Genomic DNA, 22,792 nt, shown 5'->3' with positions numbered 1-22,792 from the left:
TATATAATAAGTGGATCTCTCCTACCACAAATATCGGGTAGATTTACGATGAGAATTTATGTTTGGTATATCGGGAATAAAATCTTAATATTAATTTGTTAAGCATATTAATATCGATTTTTTCGTCGGTTTTACTGTTAAACTTTGTACTTTATAAGATGCATGGACTTTTATATTATTTCCATTAATATTATGTTTTATTCTATTTGTCGTATACGGTTTTACCCAGAGAAAATAATTTCATTGGTACTAGTTTCAATCAGAATTGTATTTTTTCATTAATCATTATTGATTTTATAGTTCTAGACATTTTACAATAGGCATTTAATGACAACACATAGAGACAAAAAACAACTTGTCAGTTCCATCTTGCTGGTTGGAATCGCATTCAGATGTGATGATAATAATAAAATATTTATAATTTCTTAATAGTTTATATTACGAAAATAATTGAACACTGGTTGTCTGTATATTGCATCATATCTATAAATTTATTATTATAGTATAGTTATTAATTGGTACATTGATATTTATTATTGGTTAGAATAATTTAAAGTTATGCAAAATGAACTTTCATAACACTTGTATTTCTGTTATATTTTCATATTTTGCAACTGTTTATAAATAGTTCGAGTCGCCTAATTTAATGTTTTAGCGATACCGTTTAGTCGATATTTTGGTTTTCGACTTTCCTTATAAATTACGACAATCTACCTGTACGGTATCGAATACATTTCGATCTAAAACATACATAATATGCTTTTAATACGAAATACCATGCAGCCATTGTAATTATTAATTGTGATTACTACAGCTAGAATTTTCATGCAATTAAAAACATTAAAATAATATGTAGAAATATGCAAAAAAAAAGAAAAATTTATTATTTTAATAATAAACTCTTAAAATATACTCTCTAAATCATTAAATAGTTTTCGTATAAAAATAACACAGCAAATATTACAATATAGTATTTTACCATCAGGTTCGCAAAATTCAATAGATAATTCTTTAACAGATTTTTTCAACTTAGCACCTTCGTTTGAACTTTGGGTATTATTGGAAATCTTTAATTTTATGTAAATGTTAAATTGAAAACTAAACGACACGCAAAATTCAAAAATATGAAATGTTGTATCTACATGGCAAAAACGCATCTTACTTATGATTATTAAATTAACTTATGAGCAGTTCTATAGTTAACAAGGCTGTATTAAGATGAAATCTTTTTTTTTACTCGATTCAACGATCCATATTATGTCAGTTTATAAATTAAATATTATTTACGATGTATAAAATATCACCAATATCAATAAAGATATTACCAATAATTACAGATCTTCATGAATACGATTTTACATTTGTTTTTTTTCAAATGAATTCTCAAAAACTCTAAATATGCGATCACATGTGTTTTGATTAAAATATGCAAAATTGTGAAAGAATAAAATTGTGCTTTTCAATTCGGTAAGAGCAAAATCGTGGTCTTCGAAATGACAAACTATATATCTGGAGGAAAGCCAATAAATATTAAATATGTACAGGAATCCTAGTCCTAGCTCTTGTAATCACTATAAATTCATTACATCTAAATCTCGAATAATTTGTCTTCACTTGGAATAATATGAACATACCGTGTTGTTGAAATCCTATTGTGACCATCAAAACATGTTAGAAAAAAATCATATTCGCAAATTAACGAATTAAAACACATTTTTAAAAAAAAATTTAAATCGTATACAGGTACTTTGTATAAATTCCCCATTAATAGTATATTATGATATGTTTTATACCCGTCGTTGGTTTGTTACCGCTTCGTTTGTACATTTAACGATATTATATTATTATTGTCTCGAGTCGGTGGTTGTCTGCAGGCGACACCGATATTAGTTTTCCGGTCGTTTCGTCGTTGTGTGTAGTCTAAAACCTTTTGCGAATCTCAACACGGCATATTATTATTATAGTTGGATGTTTTCGACACGATATTGCAAAGTATGTGATTTACAAAACACGATTTTTCTCATGCACGCACGTGTATCTACAATATTCACACAACAGTTTTCAATAAGAAAAAAGTCACGTCTTATAATATTGATACCGGTGGCATCGCACCACCGCCGCGTTGAATACATTTGCGACATTTTAAAAAAAGTCGCTCAATTTAGACTTAACAGTTACGTCAGTCGATTTATAATTATTGTGTGAGACACATAACAATGTTATATTGTACACACTCACACGACACGTTACACTCGGTCGTACACGGACGGTCGATTACGAGTGAAGGATGCGAAAAAATATTGTTTTGACATTTTCAGCCGACATAAGAGCATGCCCATTATTCCAGCAATCCGACCATTGTCACACGGTCCCGCCGATATTCCTACGTCATATTATTATCATAGTATATAAGGCGGCAGTTAAGCGTAGTTATTGTATATTGTTCGACTTGCGGTTGTAAAGTAGGTAGGTATTAAGTTACGCCAATACGTCAACCACGAACTCATCGGTTAATTATTCGTAATTGACCATAGTTTTCATCGCTGCAGTCGTCTCTTCGTCAAGATGTTATGTAGTCAGTGCGAGAGTAAACCTTAACGGAAATACGTACCTACAGGTAGGTATTCAGTGTTGGGAATCATCTAGATAAAATTATTTCTTTAATTATCTTATCCAGATAAAAATAACTAAATCATCTAATTATCTCATCTAGATAAATGTAATGGTTATCTGTGGTAATTTATCTAGATAAATAATTGAATAATACAAATATTTTTAAATACTTAAATAGCCAATAATTTACGAGAACCGAGTAGTGATTCCAAATTCCAATATTATTATAGTTAAAAAAAGAAATGTTTACTGAGATATTGTCAGTTTTATTTTGTTATTTTATTTTTATTCAAGTAATATTAAAAACTGAAATTGTATATTATCTTAGTTGAGAAATGACATTAAGGATTTATTAATTAATAATTAATATTATCTAATTGGTAATTACTAATAAACTACATTATTTATAATATAATTTAAAAAAAAATTTATCTATTTCTTTATCTAGATAAATGAATGTGTATTTTTATCTTTAGCTAGATAAAAAAAATGATGTTATATTTTATCTTATCTAGATAAATTTCGAATGAATTATCTGTTATCTTATCCAGATGATTTTTTGGTTATCTTTTCTCAACACTCCCATAGGTCGTAGGTATGTCAAACGACGCGCAACAATGACATTTAAATATTTAAAGAACACGTTCTTAGGCGTCAAAGTGTTCACGGAAATCAATAACTATTTTGGATATCAGTCGACGACGGTTCGTCGTGATTTATTCGAATGTGATCATAATAACCGCATGTACCAGCTATGACGAATACTATAGTGTGTGAACGTTAGGAGTGTTTGAATAAAAATTTGCTTAGATCAATAGCCGTTCTGAGATATTTCCATAACGGACTATTGATTTGTTTAGTGGACATGACAGTGAGTTGTGACTGGAAATCATTTGTTCGTTAGTTACTATAGACCAATGTCCATTATGGGATGCATAAGACGTTATATTATGATAATATATTTATTCATAACCTAACATTTCCAGCGACGTTTAAAGGGGATGTCATCATATATTTGCTATCTCTCCCGGATCCAGGCACAAAATAGATTTTTATTTTATCATAATAATAATGATAATATTTTAGTACTTTATTATAATACTAAAATATGAATACTGCAGGTCACCACCGGCAAAACTATCGTGTGTGGGCCCAAAATGCATTCACGTGATATTGTTTTTTATAACTTTTAAGTAATCTCAGAGTAAAGTCAACTTCTACAAACATTATAGAGGATGATAGTTTTAAGGGTTGGAAATCTTGGTTTCATAGTTTATTATAAATTGAGTTTGTGCACGACTTCAAAAAAAATTGGAAATTTAATTTAATTGTAAACTGTTTTGAGACAATATTAAGACAAATCGATATGACGTCATAACTTCAAAAATATTACTCTCTATATTTTTAGAAATGGGTGATTTTAATCTATGATTACTCTAAAAAAACATAAAAAATAAAATAATTTTGATTGAATTCGTTTTGTCTATGTTGCTCGTGGACCAGAGCGAGAAAATGAACAGTGTGCTAAGTGCTAACACCCTCTTATAGTTACTAGTTTTATTTGTTATGTAGTACAATAATTCAAACACTTTTATATAGGTAACTGGTTATTAAATACTAATTACATTTTTTTTCAGTCATAAGAACTTTGAATAAAAATGCCGGAATACCACGTGATACCGAACGAAGAAGAAGTGAAGAGATTAAAGAAAGAGTACGGGTTGACAAAAGATCAAATCACTAAAGATGTAGCCACGGTCAGGAGCTGGATGCTAACACAACCGCATTTACCCAAGTTTCCAGAATCTAAAAATGGTAACTATCCATCTCTATAATATAAAGGACTATTAGACTAGGGTTTTTTTTTTATACATACGTTTTTAACAATGAATTTAATCACAAAAATATTTATTTGACGGTTTAGATGAAATAGATTTTTGGATCGAAGGATTTTTACGGCTGACGAAAAATAATCTGGAAAAAACCAAACAAGGGGTGGAAAGTCATTTTCGCCTGAAAACGTTGTTTCCACAAGTCTATGATGTGTGTGATCTACCAAATTATGTGGAAAGTGAATTGTTTGAATATTTGTAAGTACATCATGTGTATCACACATTATTGGTTTTTTAGAGCAGCACAATTGTTAGTTTGTTGGATAATTAAGTAAAATTAACTTACAACATACATTTCAGTTTAAAAATAAAGTCGAGTGTTGTAAAGTAATTATCAGATTTATCTATTTTGGTAGGACTCACGCGATCAGCTCTCCGACACAGCAAAAATAATCGTTACTCACTGATTAATAGAAATTCTTAATGGAAATAACTGATAGGTTCTTTTATTACTGTCATCACTTTCCAAGTGGTAAATATTATTTAATTTATTGCACCTACATATTTAAATTCTGATGAAAATAAATTTAAAACAGTATAGCATGCTACTTTTCTCTACATGGAAAGTTGAGGAATCAATATATATTTTTTGTTGAGTGTAGCGCAGTGGAAAAATATCTAGTAGCATGATACACTTAGTTTGGAATTTAAAGAGCTAACAATTATAGACTGATTTTTAGTTTAATAAAGACCTATAAAAACCTATATAATTATTATTTAAATTATTTTTTAATGCGATATATTTTTAATCACAGTGAAAAATCAAAATGTTTTCCTCAGAATTAATTTTAAAAAAAAAAACTGCCAATTTGTGTTTCCATAGCGATAAACGAAGCGTTACGTGAAATCGGTAAGAAAAAAATATGTTTCCAGCTCAAAAACATAATATTATCCATGTAAAAAATAATTTAGCACGATATCAGTTAAATTCTGGTTGGTTTCAGAAACTCGTAATTTTCTATTTTTTTTCCAAATAAATTATAATACAATCATTACCGACTTTGAAACTCGCAGTCACGTAAACGAATCTAACTATTTCCGTTTGGTTCACTTGTTTGCTCAGGACCATGGTCATGATGCCCAAACACACGCCCGACGGACTTAAAATAATGTATTACAACTTCAACGATACCAATTCGCATTTGTTTCGTCCGATCGAGATATACAAGAGAATGCGTTTGATGTTGGATATTTATCAGAAGAAAGGCATCGATTTTACCGGTATACACGTTTTGATCGACACGAGGCACATTACGTTGTCACACATAAGTCAGTTTGACTTGTTCCAGCTGAAGAATCTCATTAAACACGCCCAGGTCAGTAATCTCTGCCTTAATAATAATATTATATTGTAATGTTTTCGATATAATAAAATTGTAAGCTGGTTTAAGTGGTGTATAAAGCCTGAATGGTTCAGCATTTTAGTTTTTTGTTTTTTGTTTTTTTTATTTGAAATATTGAGTTTTTCAGCCATAGTGTTTAACTACAAATATATAGTCAATATTTTTTGATTAAATAGTGTAATAGTTGTCGTTTAGTACCTATTATTATAATACAATATATTTTATTGTTATGTAAATGAAAAATAATCAAAGTACTTACCTACATACAACACCGTAATATTATACCAAAACAACACGGAGGATAGCAATAAGTATAATAACGAATACAATTATGTCTTAGACAAATTGGTGGCCGGTGAACGTTTGGATACAATAACCCAAAATCCAACAAATTTGGATACGAATATACGTGACGTTTTTGGACACACAGAATCAAATCTATTCGGGTACATAACCTTAATTTTATCGGGGAAATCAGAGAACGTTTGAGTACAGTAAAATTGACGATAACATACGTTATACCTACACGTAGGTACAACTTACGGTTAGTCGCAAAGAAAAGAAGCTATAGACGAAAAATAAAATATTTTCGTTTTTATAGATTTAAAAAAATATAATGCATAGAGATCAAAATATTTTTATATAGTAATATTTAAAATTTAGTAATTTATATGTAATGTTATTTTTGTGTTTGTATTTAATATTTTTATTGATTTGTATAGATTTTATATTATTATATACATAAATATGAACATATTTTAAATTAAATTTGAAAAAAAGTCTTTGGTAGACAATTAACTATTTAGAACCAACCACCTAACACGGTGTCTCCGGGGCTACGTTAATAAAAATGGGCTCTAAATTAATGTAAAATAAAAACTTTAAAAACTTTTACCCACAACTGGTGTTTTAACGTAAATATTATGTTTTTTTGGCCGGATACACGATACAATGTTTCTGGCCGATTTTTTCATAAAGTTTTCGTTGTCATGGTTACTTATTAACAAAAACATAATATTTATGATCAACAGATATTCTTCGTGGAGGAAAAATATCTATTAGCGTTTTATGATTTTTTTTTTTAAACATGATGTGCGCTGTGCTCATTTTTAGCGTCTTTAAATAAAATGTGTACCTAAACGTGTGTGAGTGCCCAATCCCTTGGTAAAAAATGGTTATGTACCCAAACGTGTCACGGTCAAATTTGTGGTATGGTAATGGATGAGTTAGTGTTTATCACAGCCCGTACTGACAATGTGTGATATAATTTTCATAAATCGAGATGGAAATACAATATATTATTAAATAAATAAAATGCGATTCTCACTTTCGGTCGGTACCTATAACGTTCGACGACCTCGAAATGTATATTATTTGTCTATGAGTAATATTATTAAATTATTGTAATTTTTCAGAAAGCGTATCCATTGCGCCTGAAACACACTCATATTTTGTTCCCGCCGAGTTTTATCGACGTAGCCAAAAATATCTTAAAACCGTTTGTGTCGAAAAAAATGTTTGCCAGAGTAAGTGCTATGCTAATTTCGCACTTGAAATGTGTGTGTGACTTGTGTACTTTAGTACCTATACTGAGTGTACATTACGTAATCAAAAACGTCATATTGTTTTTACACTATTATAATATGTTTTAGTTATCATTCCACAAGAACCTCGAAACTCTGTGGGAACACATACCAAGAGATGTACTTCCCATCGAATACGGAGGATATAGTGGCAATGTGGACATTATCAGAGGTGAAAATAACTATATTATGTTGTAGTATTGACCTAAGTACCTCACTAATAATTATTTCATAATACATATTATTATAAAATGTATTGACATTATTTTTTAATGGCAGAGTCATTGTTTCCATAACATTTATACAATTAGTGAAAAATAAAATGAATAATGTGTTCTATTGGCTTCTATTATTATTGTTGAACAAGGTGTGACAGAATGATCTGACAAATGAAATAACTTTTGTTCTAAATGATAATTTATTTCACGATAAGTTACTGGAGGTACGTACCTACTGGGAGGACTTCTTCACTCACTTATGTCCATACTATTATTTAATTTTTTTTTCATCATCATCAAATAAGGTTTTTGTACAAACTTGTAACAGATGGCCAAAGGAAACATTTAAAAAAAAAAATATCAATATTTTAAAGTTTTTTTTTTTAAAATGTTAAATGTAATAAAATGTTTTATGAACAAATTTAAAATAGCTGATTTGTAAATCTAATTTTTAGGTAGTTAATTTTATACAATTTTTTAAGATATCAATACTCAAATTAATTCGAAACGTTAACTCTCTACAAAATATTCTTTTTGAAATAAAATTGTGCATTAAACATAAGTAAATCTTAAATTATTAAATATCCACATCTTTTTCATAAATTTTTCACACGTCTTAACTAGTATCGATTTTTCATTTGTCAGGTCTTTCTGTAACTTACTCTCTATGAAATTTTAAAGCTATAAAAGTTTTTTTTACTAAAAGTTTGTAATCCTTAGTTTCGGGTAACTCGAAATTATTTAACTGATTGTAACACATCAAAGTTTAAAAATATTAATAAAATATTATGTTACAGAGGAATGGAAAACATTGATATTGAAGAACAATGATTGGTTTTTGTCCAACGTCAGTTATAAATCAGATGAGTCGAAAAGACTGAAAAAGAAAAAATCGTTTTCATACGATAAACTGTCGTTTAAAACTTTGATTTTAGACTAAAAATTTGTGGAGGCAAATTATATGAAAATGTTATTATAAAGTATTTATTTTAAAGTTATATAAATTATATTTCAACTTTTTTATACTTGCATAAAATGTGTATTTCTATAATATATCTTAGGCTAAAATTTTAATGTTAAGTGTAAATTAAGTATATTATAAGTATTGTTTGTACTATTAATAAATTAGTATTATGTATTTAAAAAATAAATAACAAAAAAAGGATTTATTACATCATTCGTTTATTTTCAAGAAACCAAATGACATGAGTTGCAATGACAAAGCATTTATCTGAATAACTTAGTGAAATAATTCAACTAGGAAGTTGAATATTTTAAACAAATGCGGGTCATATATTATTATACTTAGTCTCGGTATTAAACGAAATATCAAATAATAACAATATAATATAAGTTATACAATATTATAATATTAATATGATAACTGATGGCACCACGGTCAATGGCTGTATTGAATAATACATCTAATGATTTTCAATAATTTATTTATAACGAATAAAATATGAACTGTAAAACGATAGTTATTATTATTGATAATATAATATTATTTTATTGGCGACAACGTTTCACGACATTCATGAAAAATCAATTATAAAAAAAACAAAAAATATAATGTATAATAAAAACTTGATGATTAGTAAAACGAAGTATAATTTATACATTATTATAGGATTGTTATCGATTAACTGTTTGTATTCACTAAGTTGTTTACTAAAAAACGTCATTGAGCTTTGTATTGTTGTGGTGTCTCATAAAATGGCTTGCAGTTTCTTTTTCGCGATTTTCGAGTAAACAACGTCGATGGGCTTTGTCTTGTCGTACAGTGCCGGCGCTTGGAAAATGATCAGGGCTGTGCCGATGAGACAGGCGCACGTGAATATCCACAGGAACAGCCTGTCCAAGACCATGGCCACGTATTGCCAGTCTTCGATGATCTACGGAAAACAGAATAAAAAAAAAAAAAAAATGGTATACTGGTGCACGTCAGGAAGCGAGTAAGTTATCGAGAGTTCAAATTGCCCATTTCCAACACGTGACACTAATGATACAATAATATTATTATTATATTGTACGAGCGGTTCGGTTTTATAAAATTCGAATACCCGATAAAGTGATTTTCCCAATCGCGCCGCGCAAGTAACAGGTGGTATTTTAACGACGATAATTCGCTCTAGAATCAAGAAAACCTATCGGACAAAAGAAAAACCGTCCGTTACGACTTTGACTTTTGCCGCAGCAATATCGTTCACTGTATGGAGGACGGGCCACAGTGTCGGCCTGGCTGCCGAGTCACCCTCCCCTTCGTCCCCCTGTTACATAACCACCTCTATTCGGGATCACCTCGAGGTTTTCCGCCCCGGGTCGTAGATATTAGTGAAAATCGCAAGGTTTCTCGCGGCTGCTGCAGCGGTCCAAGTTCGGTACAATATTCGGTATGAAAAGTAAAAACTTGGCCATTTCGCAAGCCCCGCAGTCGCCACCCAGGTGACCTGCGATGACACCTGCACTCACCTCGTCAAACTTGTCTTGGTTCTTGACGTGTTGAGCAATGAACTTTGCGTCCTGGATAGTCTGCATGGCCGGGTCGTGCCTGGGCTGCTGGTCCACCGGACACCCGTGGTGGTGCTGGTGATGGTGGTGATGGCTCTCGAACGTCGGACTGGCCAGACCGTCGTCCGTCGTGGTCGTCGGGCTGAACATGTCGTCGTACTCGTCCTCGGCGTCGAGCTCGATCGCGTCCTCGTCCTCGTCCGACGCCATGTTTACCACCGTGTCGTTGGACCCGGTCACGGCGCCCGCACCGGCGCTCACGCCCGCGACTCCGCTCACCCCCCCGGGGCACGCGGCCCTGGCGCAGCCGTACCTGGACGACGGCAGCGGCGGCGGTACGTCGTAATCGAAACTGTAACCGCGGTTGTAGCCCAAGTACTTGTCGATCTCGGACGGCACGTCGAACACGCCCGACAGGATTTCACCATTTTTCTCGTCATCGTCGTCGTCGTCCTCGTCGATCGAGTCTCCTTTTTTGGGCCGCTCGATGAACAGCACCTTGGGCAGAATCTGGATGAACAGCTTCACCACCCACGGTCTCATCTTGTGCGTTACCGGTGACCTGTGAAATCGAAACGTCAATCGCATATTATATTATGCCAATACACAATATTATAATATCACCACACCTGTCTTTCTGGCTTGACTACATGTCAAGAAAGGGTAACCTGCTCAACAATATAACAACCCAAAGTGTCAAAATAATATTTTTAAATTTAGGATAGGTACTTGCAAAAGTGTATTTATTTTGAATAATCGTCGGAGACATTTTTTTAAGATTTTAATATTAGTCCTAACCACATGCATCAATCGCTAAAAATAAATGTTTTCTTCAAATATTTAAATTATTTAAGAATACTTAACCATACACAGACTAGATAGTTTCTGTATTATAGACAACTTAGAAAAATTATTATTATTATAAAATTGTAGGTTATATAATAATTCAAAGTTAGTATATATTGTATTTTTATTTTTAATAATAAATTATTACCATAATACAAATAGTTTTGTGCATGATTATAGATGATATTATAATAGTGTCTTGTGTTTAAAATCGAGTTTTATGATTAAATAATAGTAACCTCTGTTTTCGTTCAATGTTTAAAAGATACAAAATTATTTCATATTTACTGTTTACTGTTGATTAAGTGACGCGTTTGTTATCAGACCACATCATTTTCCCGCTGGGTAATTTTTTTTTTTTTGTTAAATAATAATTAAATGTTTAATACAATTTTGTTAATTATTACCAAGTATTTATTATTATATTAGAAATTATAAAACAAATGTGTACGCTACATTTAAGTATAATATTAATTTTTGGTTTTGACTTATCATATATCAAGACTTTGTGTTATAAAAAGTTTATATTTTGACATTTTTGTGATTGCACGAAATGATTTATGGCATATAATATCTAAAATAGACCGTGGTAAATAATTACCCCAAGCACGTCACCAAAGGTTAATATTGTTGCAAAGTTGCAATCGTAAAATGTGACGTCAGTCGTTCAAATCACTTTTTTGTAGAACGGCGTAACGTGTAGGCAATTCGGGTGCACCAGACGCGCGCGTGGAATGCATCATAATAATTCACTGCGTCGTACACGATCTTACGTGGGTTTACTACTACCGAGCACCGCAATGATAATAATATTATTATTATTATTATTATTATTATTATTATAATTATTATTATAACGGTTTAGTCGAGGGCGCGAGTTTACCTGAAGTTGACGTTGAGGACGGCCACGGTGACGAACACGGACAACGTGACCAGGACCATGGTAAACAGCAGGTATTTGCCCAGCAACGGGACGGTGAGCGACGTGGGCGGTATGATCTCGACCAGCAGCAGGAAGAACACGGTGAGCGAGAGCAGTATCGATATGCACAGCGACACCTTCTCGCCGGACTCGGACGGCAGGTAGAACACTAGCACGGACAGGAACGATATGCCCACGCACGGTATGATCAGGTTCACCGTGTAGAACAGCGTCTTCCTCCGGAGGGTGATGTTGAAGAATATGTCCAGATACGGTTCCTCGCAGCACACGTAAAACTTTTCGTGCCTCACGGCCGGCACGCCCATGATGTCCCACTCCACCGACAGGTAGTAGTCCTGCAGGTCGATGCCAACTTCGATCACGTCCGAGTCAGGCGCCTGGGAGATGTGCCGCAAGTCCATCTGAGCGGGTGGTCGAGACGAGAGAGAGAGAGAGAGAGAGAGAGAGAGAGAGAAGAGGCGAGAAGAGGAGGGAGAAAACGAAAAAAAAAATATTAATTAAAAAACAAATAACAAACGGTCACTGTCAAACTACGTGGGTACGGTATTATAATAATATTAATAATATGCTAGACGAGCTCTACCGAAATGTGACGCGTTTGCGGTGAATAATAATGAAAAAAAATGTACACGATATAATATAATTATCTCAACAGTTCGCTGGCTGAGAACGAAAAGATTCTTACGTCTAATTTTTTTCAAAATTTGTTTTATTTCATGAATGTGTTTAATTTTCGAGCGTCCGTGTTTTGATATTATCCAACAGCGGGTTTTCCACGTGGAATAATTAGTAAGATATACAGAGTGAAAAGTTTCTATCGTAGTGTTATTTAACGTTGGATATAGTATTAAGTGGTTTTATCGACAATGTCGGTGGTACAAAAAATCAATGTATACTACAATAACAAATCATACAGTTGAGAACAATGTTATCGATTGATTGTCGCTAACTTATATTTTGATTTGATAGAAAAAAGTTGTATGTAAATAAAATCAGTTACCTAGTAGGAAGAATAAAAAGGTTCAATGTAATGAACTTTTTTTCTTATACACTTAATATGTCTAGTTTTTATTTTTAATTAATTTTGTGGACGCTTAATACTTAATACTCATAATGTTTTGTTTCTGACAATAGTTATTTTGATATTATTATATGCAATATGCATCAAAACGTTAGTTATATTATGCAACCAGAAAATAAGTTATTTTCGTATCAAAGCTAACAAATCGCTCTCCTGAACAATTTGGACATTGTGACGTAGAACCTTTTCATTCACAGCCCTCGGATTATAGAATACGCATTGTTACAATATAATAACAGTGATGACAATAACTGCGTAGTGCCGACGAGGGACCTCGTCCGACATATTAATTTATACAAAAACGACAACTGTGGTGCTCAATCAATTAACTCGTACAACTGCAGTATACACGGTGTGACTACTTTCCCGGTGACCGTCTCCCCCTCGGAAAATTACCTTTTCACCGCGAGACCGACAAAGAGAAAACCGATATTTCGGAGACGCACATCACGCCACCTGGCCGCGAGTGCGGTTTCTCACCATGTATCCGTCGTAAGTCCAAGATCCAAACTTCATGGAACACGTCTGCTCGTCGAACGGGAAGTACTCGACGTTTATCTCGCAGAAGGATTTGTAAATGGCCGGCGGTTTCCACACGACTTTTCCCGTGTAGTGCAGTATCGCTTTCGTCATTATCGTCACCTCGTAATTGCCATCGGCGCTGTAAATTATCGCATTGTTATATAATAATACGTTTTTGTTTGTCAGTCGTCATCATCATCGTCAACAAAGACGCGTTTCCGACAAAAAAACGACCAAAGTCGATATATTTCGTCTAAACCGAAACGTAAAACTACATCGCAGGTCGCCTATCAAACTAGAGTTTTAACTTAGAAGGCGAACTCAATATTAGGATTATATTATATTCCCATACTATTATCATATATCAATTAATAACCAAACAAATTTGAGAAGTATACCTAATATTATATTATAATGTTTGTTTGTTTTCATACTCGCAGTGTTATCAATATACTTTATAACTCTAATATAAATATTATGTACAAATGTAATAGAACTATAATAATTAATCTACGTATTTTTATAAGAGTGTAACGAGACGATTATAATTGTGACAATTAATAATAATATTATAACATACACTTTCCCAGCTGTACTCTAATTTATATAGTGCTTTATAATATTGTATTGTATTCTAATTATTACAGAAATAAGTGATCAAAATTGTATATTACGAATAATATATAATTATAATATTTTACGCATAATTATATCGACGTGTAGATTTTCCAAACATATTATGCTTATAATATTATAGTGACGGATAAATACGGCAACGAGTTGAGGGTGAACTGATTTTTGAGAAATTAAAATCATTAATATATTATAATATACGAGCTATATGAATATTAATCACTTACCATATACCACACCCTGTTTAATTAACAATATAAGGGCGGTATTTCACCGCGTATACCGTATGTCCTACGCTGCCCGTGTTTGATCTGACATTCTGATTTTACTGATAACTATATTAGATACGATATAAACATTGAATTAATGTACAGTTTTTGTTTTCATATTAAGAATATTATCATTTGTATGTTTTACTATTATTTCTGTACATGTCGATGATGTAAACGAGAAAAAAAATTACGGACACGGGAAACACGGTACACGGTATGGTAGCTGATGACTACCGCTCGTGGTATGAGTATATAAGACATAGGTATCAAAATATCTGCAGTGACCTATACCATAATATTATATTCGGCTATAGTCCCGTTAATAAACGTATGAAGTCTTGACCCGCATACCATTTACAAGGGGTCTTAAATAGTAGGTATGTCAATAATAATAATGCACAATATTAGTCGTACAGGTGCTCTTACATGTTTTAATTAGTTATTGTACGTTTATTGGTTTTTATGACATGTATTCAAAAATTGTCCATTATACTTAAGTGTATAAAATTATATATTATTACCTATCTAATAATTAGAATTTATTTCATAAATGTTAATTACTTACACCTAATAGGTATTCATTAAATATGTAACTTGTAAATTCGTTTCAGAGATTAAGATGAATTTACTGACTATAATTTAAGGATTTTGAATTCACGTTGTGTACATAACCTGACCTGTCAGATTCTTTACAAAATCGGGGAAAAAAATTATCGCCTAACATTTTTTTTTTTCATATTATTGAGACGTCTATCTCATTTATTATGATATTATTAGGTATACGTCGCGTGTTACTGTTGAAAACAATCAAGTCCAAATTAAATGAAATTGGTGTACATAATATTATTTTAATTTTAATAATGTTTTATTTATATGTCAGACCTACTTATTATACAAGACTATGTCCGGCAACCAAATGTGCTCGGATGGTACGTGTAGAGTATCTACCCCTCCGTAATCTTCGGGATTCCATTTCAGTTTGTAGTCATTCCATTCCTAAAAATATACAATAAAATGTAAACGTAAAACATAATAACATTGTTATACAGTTCTAGTAGATATTACTTACTTGCTCGACCCATACGTTTGTCGTCATAATTTGATTTCTTAAATTCTATAAAAAAATTAAATTTATATTCGTTTATTTCTGGACTGCGGTTATTGATGTAAGGTATTAATATTGGTTTGTTGGAGTAGAGATGGAAGCTATAGGTACAGTTTAAGGGTAAAATTACAATTTTATGGAGGTTTTTTTGTATCGCTGTTAAAATACCCCGTAATTTTTACAAGTGTCATAATAGTATAATTTAGGTGCCTTAATGAAACTAATGTCATATTGTATTAGTATTTTAGACTAAATAATTAATATCGGCCTCATCATTTTAAGGAATATAATATTAGGAACGTAAAATGAAACAAACAAAAAATATGTACCGATTTACCAAAGTTAACGTAGGTACAGTTACCGTTAAATTTACCGAACAATATTTACCGACAAATTCCATATCTCTATGTGTGCGGCTCAAATGCACACAAAAGATCTGTACACTAAATTTTTATTTCAAATAGCAATTTCTATCGAAATACATCCAATTCGTTGTCACACGTTCTATTATTTTGTATACACCAGCGATTAATTGAAAGTCCACAATGATTAATTATTTAGCTCTTTGGAAAACAGACAGCGTTATTAATCCCAGCTGTCTATCGAAATGCACATCAGTATAGGTCACACACGTCAAGCCACATTCCCGAAATGATTAAACGCTGTCGTTGCGAAATATTGACAAGAGGAGGATAAAAACATAGAATTCGTTTTGAACATTAGTAATATTATTGTATTAAAAACGGTCAAATTTAATGAAAAACGCCCAAATGACAATATGTCATCATAACATAATAATATTTTCTTTTAAACGATAGTAACGGGTTTACGCAGTCATAGGATAAAGACACATAGGTGGTACCATAATAGTAATTTTGATAATGGTACTTTCGTATTAGTCATATCATATTGTATACGCACACACACACACACACACACTACGCACATAACATTATGATAATAAACGATTATTACAATAGAACATAATATTATTATTATTTTAAAAGCATATTACGGCATAGTCTTAAAAAAAATATGTATATTTAGCAATTATTGCAACAACAATATACGTACAGGGTAAGTATCATGATATTTTACGATTTTATTATTGTATTTCTGCGCATTATACAGGTCCAGTACGCATAATATAGTTGCGGACGGTTTAACCTGTGCCAATATTATTATTTTCAAAATTATTCCTCTTCCCCGCATTCCCACCGCCGCTAAGTTGTAATACTCTCACGGGCATGGCAGGGCCATGCTGTGTTGGTGGCAATTTACCAGAAAAAAAATGACAGTCTTACATTGTAATGTATTACTGTCTTAAGTGCAAGCCGGATTACATGAATATAACAAAGTAACATAGAAATGTATATGTATATAAAAAGAAATTTTTACTTCGAATTTGCCGAAGACGGCAATATTATCCGACGAAGTACTGAGCAAAAGAGTCGCAAATTAAATTGCGACGTATTCGTTTGGAAAAACATGCACTTGAACGATATTGGGGACGGTGCCAAGAAAACTACTTAGACCATTGATTTCTCCGAGTTAGTGAAATATTCGAAAAACAGCCAAATCTATATTGTATTCCCTTTTACCAACCGTTCACCTTACAACTCATTATTGCCGTACTGAGCGTGTGCATCAAAACTTTATTTATTTTTCCAACTAAATCGGAATTTTTTCAATCGGTTTATGGGGAAAAGAAAATTTGGAAATCACGGAGTAATAAAAATGAAGTTGGTACCTACCACCTATAATATTATACAAATGAGGTAAATAACAAAACGTACGAAGCAGCACAGTGCATTTAATCATACAATGCAAGGTTATTCAAAATCAATCGTTCGATGGCTTCCTAAATGACCTGATCTTAGGCCATGTGACACTACTTCTTTTTGAGGATATGACGTTAAAGATATGCTGTTTCCCTAGAGGTTCCGCCGTTATTTTATCATCGACCATATAGAGGAAGTAAAAATGTATAGTTGAGTCAATACTACTAGGTTTTTCCAATTTCATGACATTTATTTTCTTGAAATATTAATCTACGAAACTTTCTTGAAATATTTAATTTTTGAATGAAAAACGAATTTATGTATATTACATCTAAAAGTTAACAGTTATGAACTTACAGCAAAAGAAGATTTTTAAAAGTTTGTTTATCGTATCGAATATTAGTTAAAAAAAATAGCCAATAGGGACGTGATGAGTGATAAATTAGCGATAGTATAATACCATATTATGTATACCGATTTTTACCTTGGTTGTTAATAGTAATTTATTACCAATCTTTTTTGAGTGTAATAAACTGTCAATAATCATTTATAGATATTATATCATAATATAATATATCAGAATATTTTAGAACCTACGCGTTTAAAGGAAAAAACAATTTTTCATAAATTCATTGAAATATTTCGAGAAGAGTGAATTTTCAATTTCAATCAAACCGGATGTAAACGTTCAATCATTTGATATCGAATGAATCGTTGTGAATAACTATTACTTTGCGCATTATTATTTAGGATCTTTACGGTATATTATTATTTAGGCAAGCAACCGTGAAAATCCATAGGGGGACGGACACTTACCACTTCGATGATTTGCGACAGTTTCAGACCCATTTTGACCGTCAACCGGTCAGAGTTGTTGCCGACGGGCCTGATGAGTCTGTTGTAGTTGCTCAGAAGATCGTCGTAAAGTCTTTTGGCGTCGGCGCTTCCGTACACAGACGCGTACGGCATGGCCAACTGACCGACAATGACCGCGGTGAATATGGCGCAAATGATTTTCATCGCTGGAAAAAAAAATCAATACCGAAGTTAAAATTGACCGATTATTATAAACCTACGCGAGACTGGCACTGTACAAAGTCGGCACAATAATCTAAGATCATTCCAACAAATTCTTCTCGGACTCGTTGGAATTTGTTGGAAGGTAATTCTTATTTTTTTTTTTATCATCGCACTATACCGCGGTTATATGACATTGATCGGCAGGTATATACCTACAGACCAATCGATTGTTGGTATCAAAACAGGAATTTTAAATGATATGTTCCTATACCTAGTACCTAGTGACACCTCCACGGTAGAATTAAAATGGCACTTGGCCCGACGATTATTTGAAAACTCAATAATTTATCCGAGTGACCAAAGCATAAAATACGCCAAACTCGGTACTTACAGTTTGAGCGATTTGAAAAAATGTATTTTTATGACGCAGTTTTAGAATCATATTCGACGGAGATTTGTTTTATTTGGTTGCGCCATACGACAATGATCGTTGACACAAGATTTGCGTAATAGATTACTAATAGTCCACATGGTCAGAATTTAATATTATTATTACGAAGAAGTACCGAACATAATATTGTAAGATACTGGACGAAAATATTACCATAAATTTGTAATATCTATATCGAATGTAAGTATTGGTAAAAAAAAACACGCAACAATGGCATCGATACTTATAATAAAATATAGCATACATGGGTATCAATCAAAATGTGATAAATGGTCGAAACACGATAATTGATTCGATCATATTTCATTTTCAGCGGAGAACGTAGGCGTACATGCTATGTGTTTTGGAAATAATTCACGTATATGCATTGCGACATATAGAAAGTATAATTTTGTTGTGTGTTTGTAGACATTCAGGAAATTTTATTCAGGTAATTATTTGAATATATTATGATTGGCGAAATAATGTAAAACAGCATGTAATATTATTTCTGATCCAGCCATCAAGGGTTTGCAAAGACAACGATCGTGTATTATCTATACCATTTATTTTATGAACCTGTTTAACGTTTGTTGTAATATATAAATATTATTTTTATTTCGTCTGTCATATACAGGGTGTTTCATAAAACATTACTCACCCCCCATTTTTTTGTTTTAATAATGAGTTTATTCAAATTATGATTTTTGAAATTTTAAAAATACACAAAGATGACCATTTTACCAAAACCGTGAATTTTTTATACTAATTAATGAGTGTAGTCACGTGGCGATATAAAACTTCAGTTTTTCAAACGAGAACCTCCTTATTTTATTATAAATTATTTAGTAGATAATTTTTAAAATGTTGAAAATGTTGTATTTACCTAATTCGAAATTTGAACGATAATTTGCTCAGTTATTAAAATGTTTGTGCAAAGGATAATACTCTTTAAAAATTGTTCTAAAAAAATATAAATTATAAGTAATATTGAATCTAATATTTATTATACTGGGACCATTTTTACAAATAATAATTCAAATACTTCTCATACTAATTACGATTCTGATAGTCAACATTTTCAGAAAAATTACCCTTTAAATAACAGTACACCCTTTACAGTACAAAAGGGGGGTTCTCGTAAGAAATACAGAAGGTTGTATTTCTGTAGAACGCTCCTTATGTGTAGTACAAGAATTTAAAAATATGGTCATAAATTAGTATACTTAATAATTGTTGTACAAATCACATTTTGAATAATTGTATTATTGAAGACAACAATTGGCTGAGTATGCTTGGTCAATCGTATATAATATTATACTCATTGCGGCTGCGTATTTTTTTGATAATCATGTGCTAGGTACAGTGTAAAATACATTATTTCGTTGATGTAAAGCAAGTTTTCGGTGTTAGGGTCTAAATTAAACGCGTCCTAACCAATTGCCACCGATACCATCAGGATCGACTTGACATGCGTAAAAACCTTTTTATTCATAACTTGGACTATATCCCAAACAACCACGCAAGTTATAAACTTTGGAAAATCAAATAATTAATTTATCAAGAATCAAAAATTTAATATTTAATCCAATAATTTATAGGTATTGGTTTTCATTATATTTTTATTCTATAGTTTTGTTTACTTTACCTATTCCACACATCATTTAAATAAATAGGTACATAATATCATAATACATACATAATATTATAATGTGTTTATAAAAAAATATTTTGTTCGATAATTTTACAATTCGTAAACAATAGTTTGAATAAAGCTATGCAACTGTAAATTACTTGGTAGTTGCATTGAGTAAACAATATAATATACTCAATGGTAATAGGTACCTTATACTGTACAGATATTTTTATTTTAAAGTCCGTATAAGTAAAGTAAAAGTATGGTCATCTGAGTACGTTTAGCTTAATTTATTTTACAAAAACCCAAGACCAAGGTTTTAAATATCTTATCTAATATTGTTCAATATATATTTAACTATGAAATAGAGACCATAATATTTTTTTTAAATATAATTTTATTACGACACGTCATTACGTATAATAATAGTTGCAGCGGTAGGTATCATTTATGAACTATGTGATACATTTGTTGTTTGTTAAAATAACAATATGTTTAAAACAATTTATATTATTTATAATAATATACCTAGTAATTAATTTGTTTGTTGTTTTGTTAGGTATGTTAAGAATTTTTTGTTCCGTTTAAATTCGTGTTGTAAAAACTGTCCTCAATATTTTAACATAATAATATATCAATTGGACACTATAAAAATGTATTACTCTAATGTATTTATCAAAGTATTAAACAATATTATAAAGAATAACGTCGTGCACAAGAAACATCGTGCACTCGACCACGCGTTTGGTTATATTAATAATATAACTACCGAATAATAGTTGACCGACTGTGACGTAATAATTATAGAGGACAATTAAACCGTGCGTTTATTTGTTTATACCTGTATAACATTATTGTGATGATTGCAAAAAAAAAAAACAATCAACTATCCAGTCACTTGAATAGCTATAATCTATTGTGGGCAGTACAATAATGGTTTGCGTTATTAAAACGTTAAAAACAATTGGATGTTTCGTCGATAATAATATTATAATTTATTATTATACAGTGTAAATACCGCGAGAAATCGACCGTCAATGAGTTGATTGGTGTTGGACGAGACCGACGATGCTCGGATAATATCTGCACTTGATAAGGTGATCGTACACACAACGTGCTCGGAGTTCAATGGCATCATTACCGCCGTCGACATGATCGTATAGGCACAAGTACCTATTATAATATAGCACCCGACGCGAACGGTCGATACCGGTCGTCGAAACGCCATTACGATAAATTATGATAATATTCTAATGATCAATGCCGACGACATATTATAATACCCATATATTATGGTATAGTATACGATGCGCCCGGATCGCTTCGGCTTTCATACTATTTTTTAATACCTACTCGAAAACCGCACCGTCTCGGTCGCGTGCGCGGAGGGAAGCCCCGTTTCGAAGGGTTATCGTATATTGTATAATAGAGGTATCGCGATGGTGATAATGCTCGAACGGAAACCTCGCGAGTGCCGAGTGCGATGTTTGTGTGTATATATATTATAATCATAACAATAATAAGAGCGAGAGAGAGTGTGAGAGTGTGAGAGAGAGAGAGAGAGAGAGAGACAGTTCAAAGGGATCACAGATAGAGACGGAGAGATGGACGGAAAAAAGAAAACAACTCCATATCATAATCGGCGCGCACACACCACATTACGCACCCCCCTTTGGCGTGTCCGTGTGGCGGACGGAAGTATCGCGGGAACGCGGGTGTGGCGGTCGGGGTAGTCGGTGTAGGGGTGGACGGGATCCAGGCAATGGCGGCGGTGGAGGTGGTGGATGTGGTGTTGGTGGTGCGTCAAGAGGCAAACGGTCCATTGCGGGGCGAGGAGGAGAGAGACGGAGACGCGGAACGTGTAGTATTATATCGATCGACCTTGTTTTCGACGGCTTAACCGTTCGCGCTGCACGCGCGCGGCGTTCGGTTTCGGTTTCGGCGGACGGTCCTTTTCGCGGGCCGCGAAAACCCGTCGTCGCCGCGGCGGATGTCCCGCGAAAGGGTTCGACGCCGAAAAACGCGCGCCACGCGATTTCTTTTTTATAGAAAACGTATTTTGTCTTTTCGTTCTAGCTACAACACTGTCGTCTTACTTTTTTTTTCGGCTCGAGACGGCACAACTGGACCGGAAACCCGCGACGTAGTCGTCCTCCTCGACGCGATCTCGCAGCGCCTACCGCAACGGTGACGGCCGCACACAGGCCGCGCACGTCGGCTCCTCCATATTGTTTCGCGTGTTGCGCACTAAATAATATTATTGTTATACGATTGTTTCGTGTTCGGCTCGTACCCAGGGCGTCTGGGCACGAGTTGGCTGTTGGCGCGTGTGCGTTCGGGGCGTGAGTGTTGCACTGATCTCG

At 32.8% G+C, this 22,792-nt stretch overlaps 2 protein-coding genes across 5 annotated transcripts in view; one reads left to right on the top strand and one right to left on the bottom strand.

The window, feature by feature from the left end:
• LOC132952987 (alpha-tocopherol transfer protein-like) overlaps positions 1–8,821 on the top strand; it is a 15,031-nt gene extending 6,210 nt beyond the window's left edge. For all 3 annotated transcript variants that reach the window (XM_061025526.1, XM_061025527.1, XM_061025525.1), the window contains 6 exons: positions 4,251–4,428; positions 4,538–4,703; positions 5,569–5,821; positions 7,264–7,374; positions 7,501–7,603; positions 8,447–8,821. In XM_061025526.1, the coding sequence (XP_060881509.1) occupies positions 4,272–4,428; positions 4,538–4,703; positions 5,569–5,821; positions 7,264–7,374; positions 7,501–7,603; positions 8,447–8,589 (933 nt within the window). In that variant the 5' untranslated portion in view covers positions 4,251–4,271 and the 3' untranslated portion in view covers positions 8,590–8,821. The remainder of the gene's footprint in view (positions 1–4,250; positions 4,429–4,537; positions 4,704–5,568; positions 5,822–7,263; positions 7,375–7,500; positions 7,604–8,446) is intronic.
• Positions 8,812–22,792, bottom strand: LOC132952986 (acetylcholine receptor subunit alpha-like 1). 2 transcript variants are annotated; one of them, XM_061025522.1, is made up of 8 exons: positions 22,526–22,792; positions 18,160–18,365; positions 15,527–15,571; positions 15,344–15,453; positions 13,511–13,691; positions 11,890–12,350; positions 10,122–10,722; positions 8,812–9,544 (listed from the first exon to the last, which is right to left on the bottom strand). In XM_061025522.1, exons 2-8 carry the CDS (start codon positions 18,361–18,363, stop codon positions 9,359–9,361), a joined length of 1,788 nt encoding a protein of 595 aa, XP_060881505.1. In that variant the 5' UTR covers positions 18,364–18,365; positions 22,526–22,792; the 3' UTR covers positions 8,812–9,358. The 2 variants fall into 2 exon arrangements, with proteins under 2 accessions (XP_060881505.1, XP_060881506.1); XM_061025523.1 differs by lacking the exon at positions 22,526–22,792 and adding an exon at positions 21,448–21,649.

The sequence above is a fragment of the Metopolophium dirhodum genome, chromosome 9, assembly GCF_019925205.1.
Source record: "Metopolophium dirhodum isolate CAU chromosome 9, ASM1992520v1, whole genome shotgun sequence".
In the NCBI taxonomy this organism is placed as follows: Eukaryota; Metazoa; Arthropoda; class Insecta; order Hemiptera; family Aphididae; genus Metopolophium; species Metopolophium dirhodum.
The sequence above is the reverse complement of the archived record's forward strand: the minus strand, read 5'-3'. Positions and strand labels throughout refer to the sequence as shown.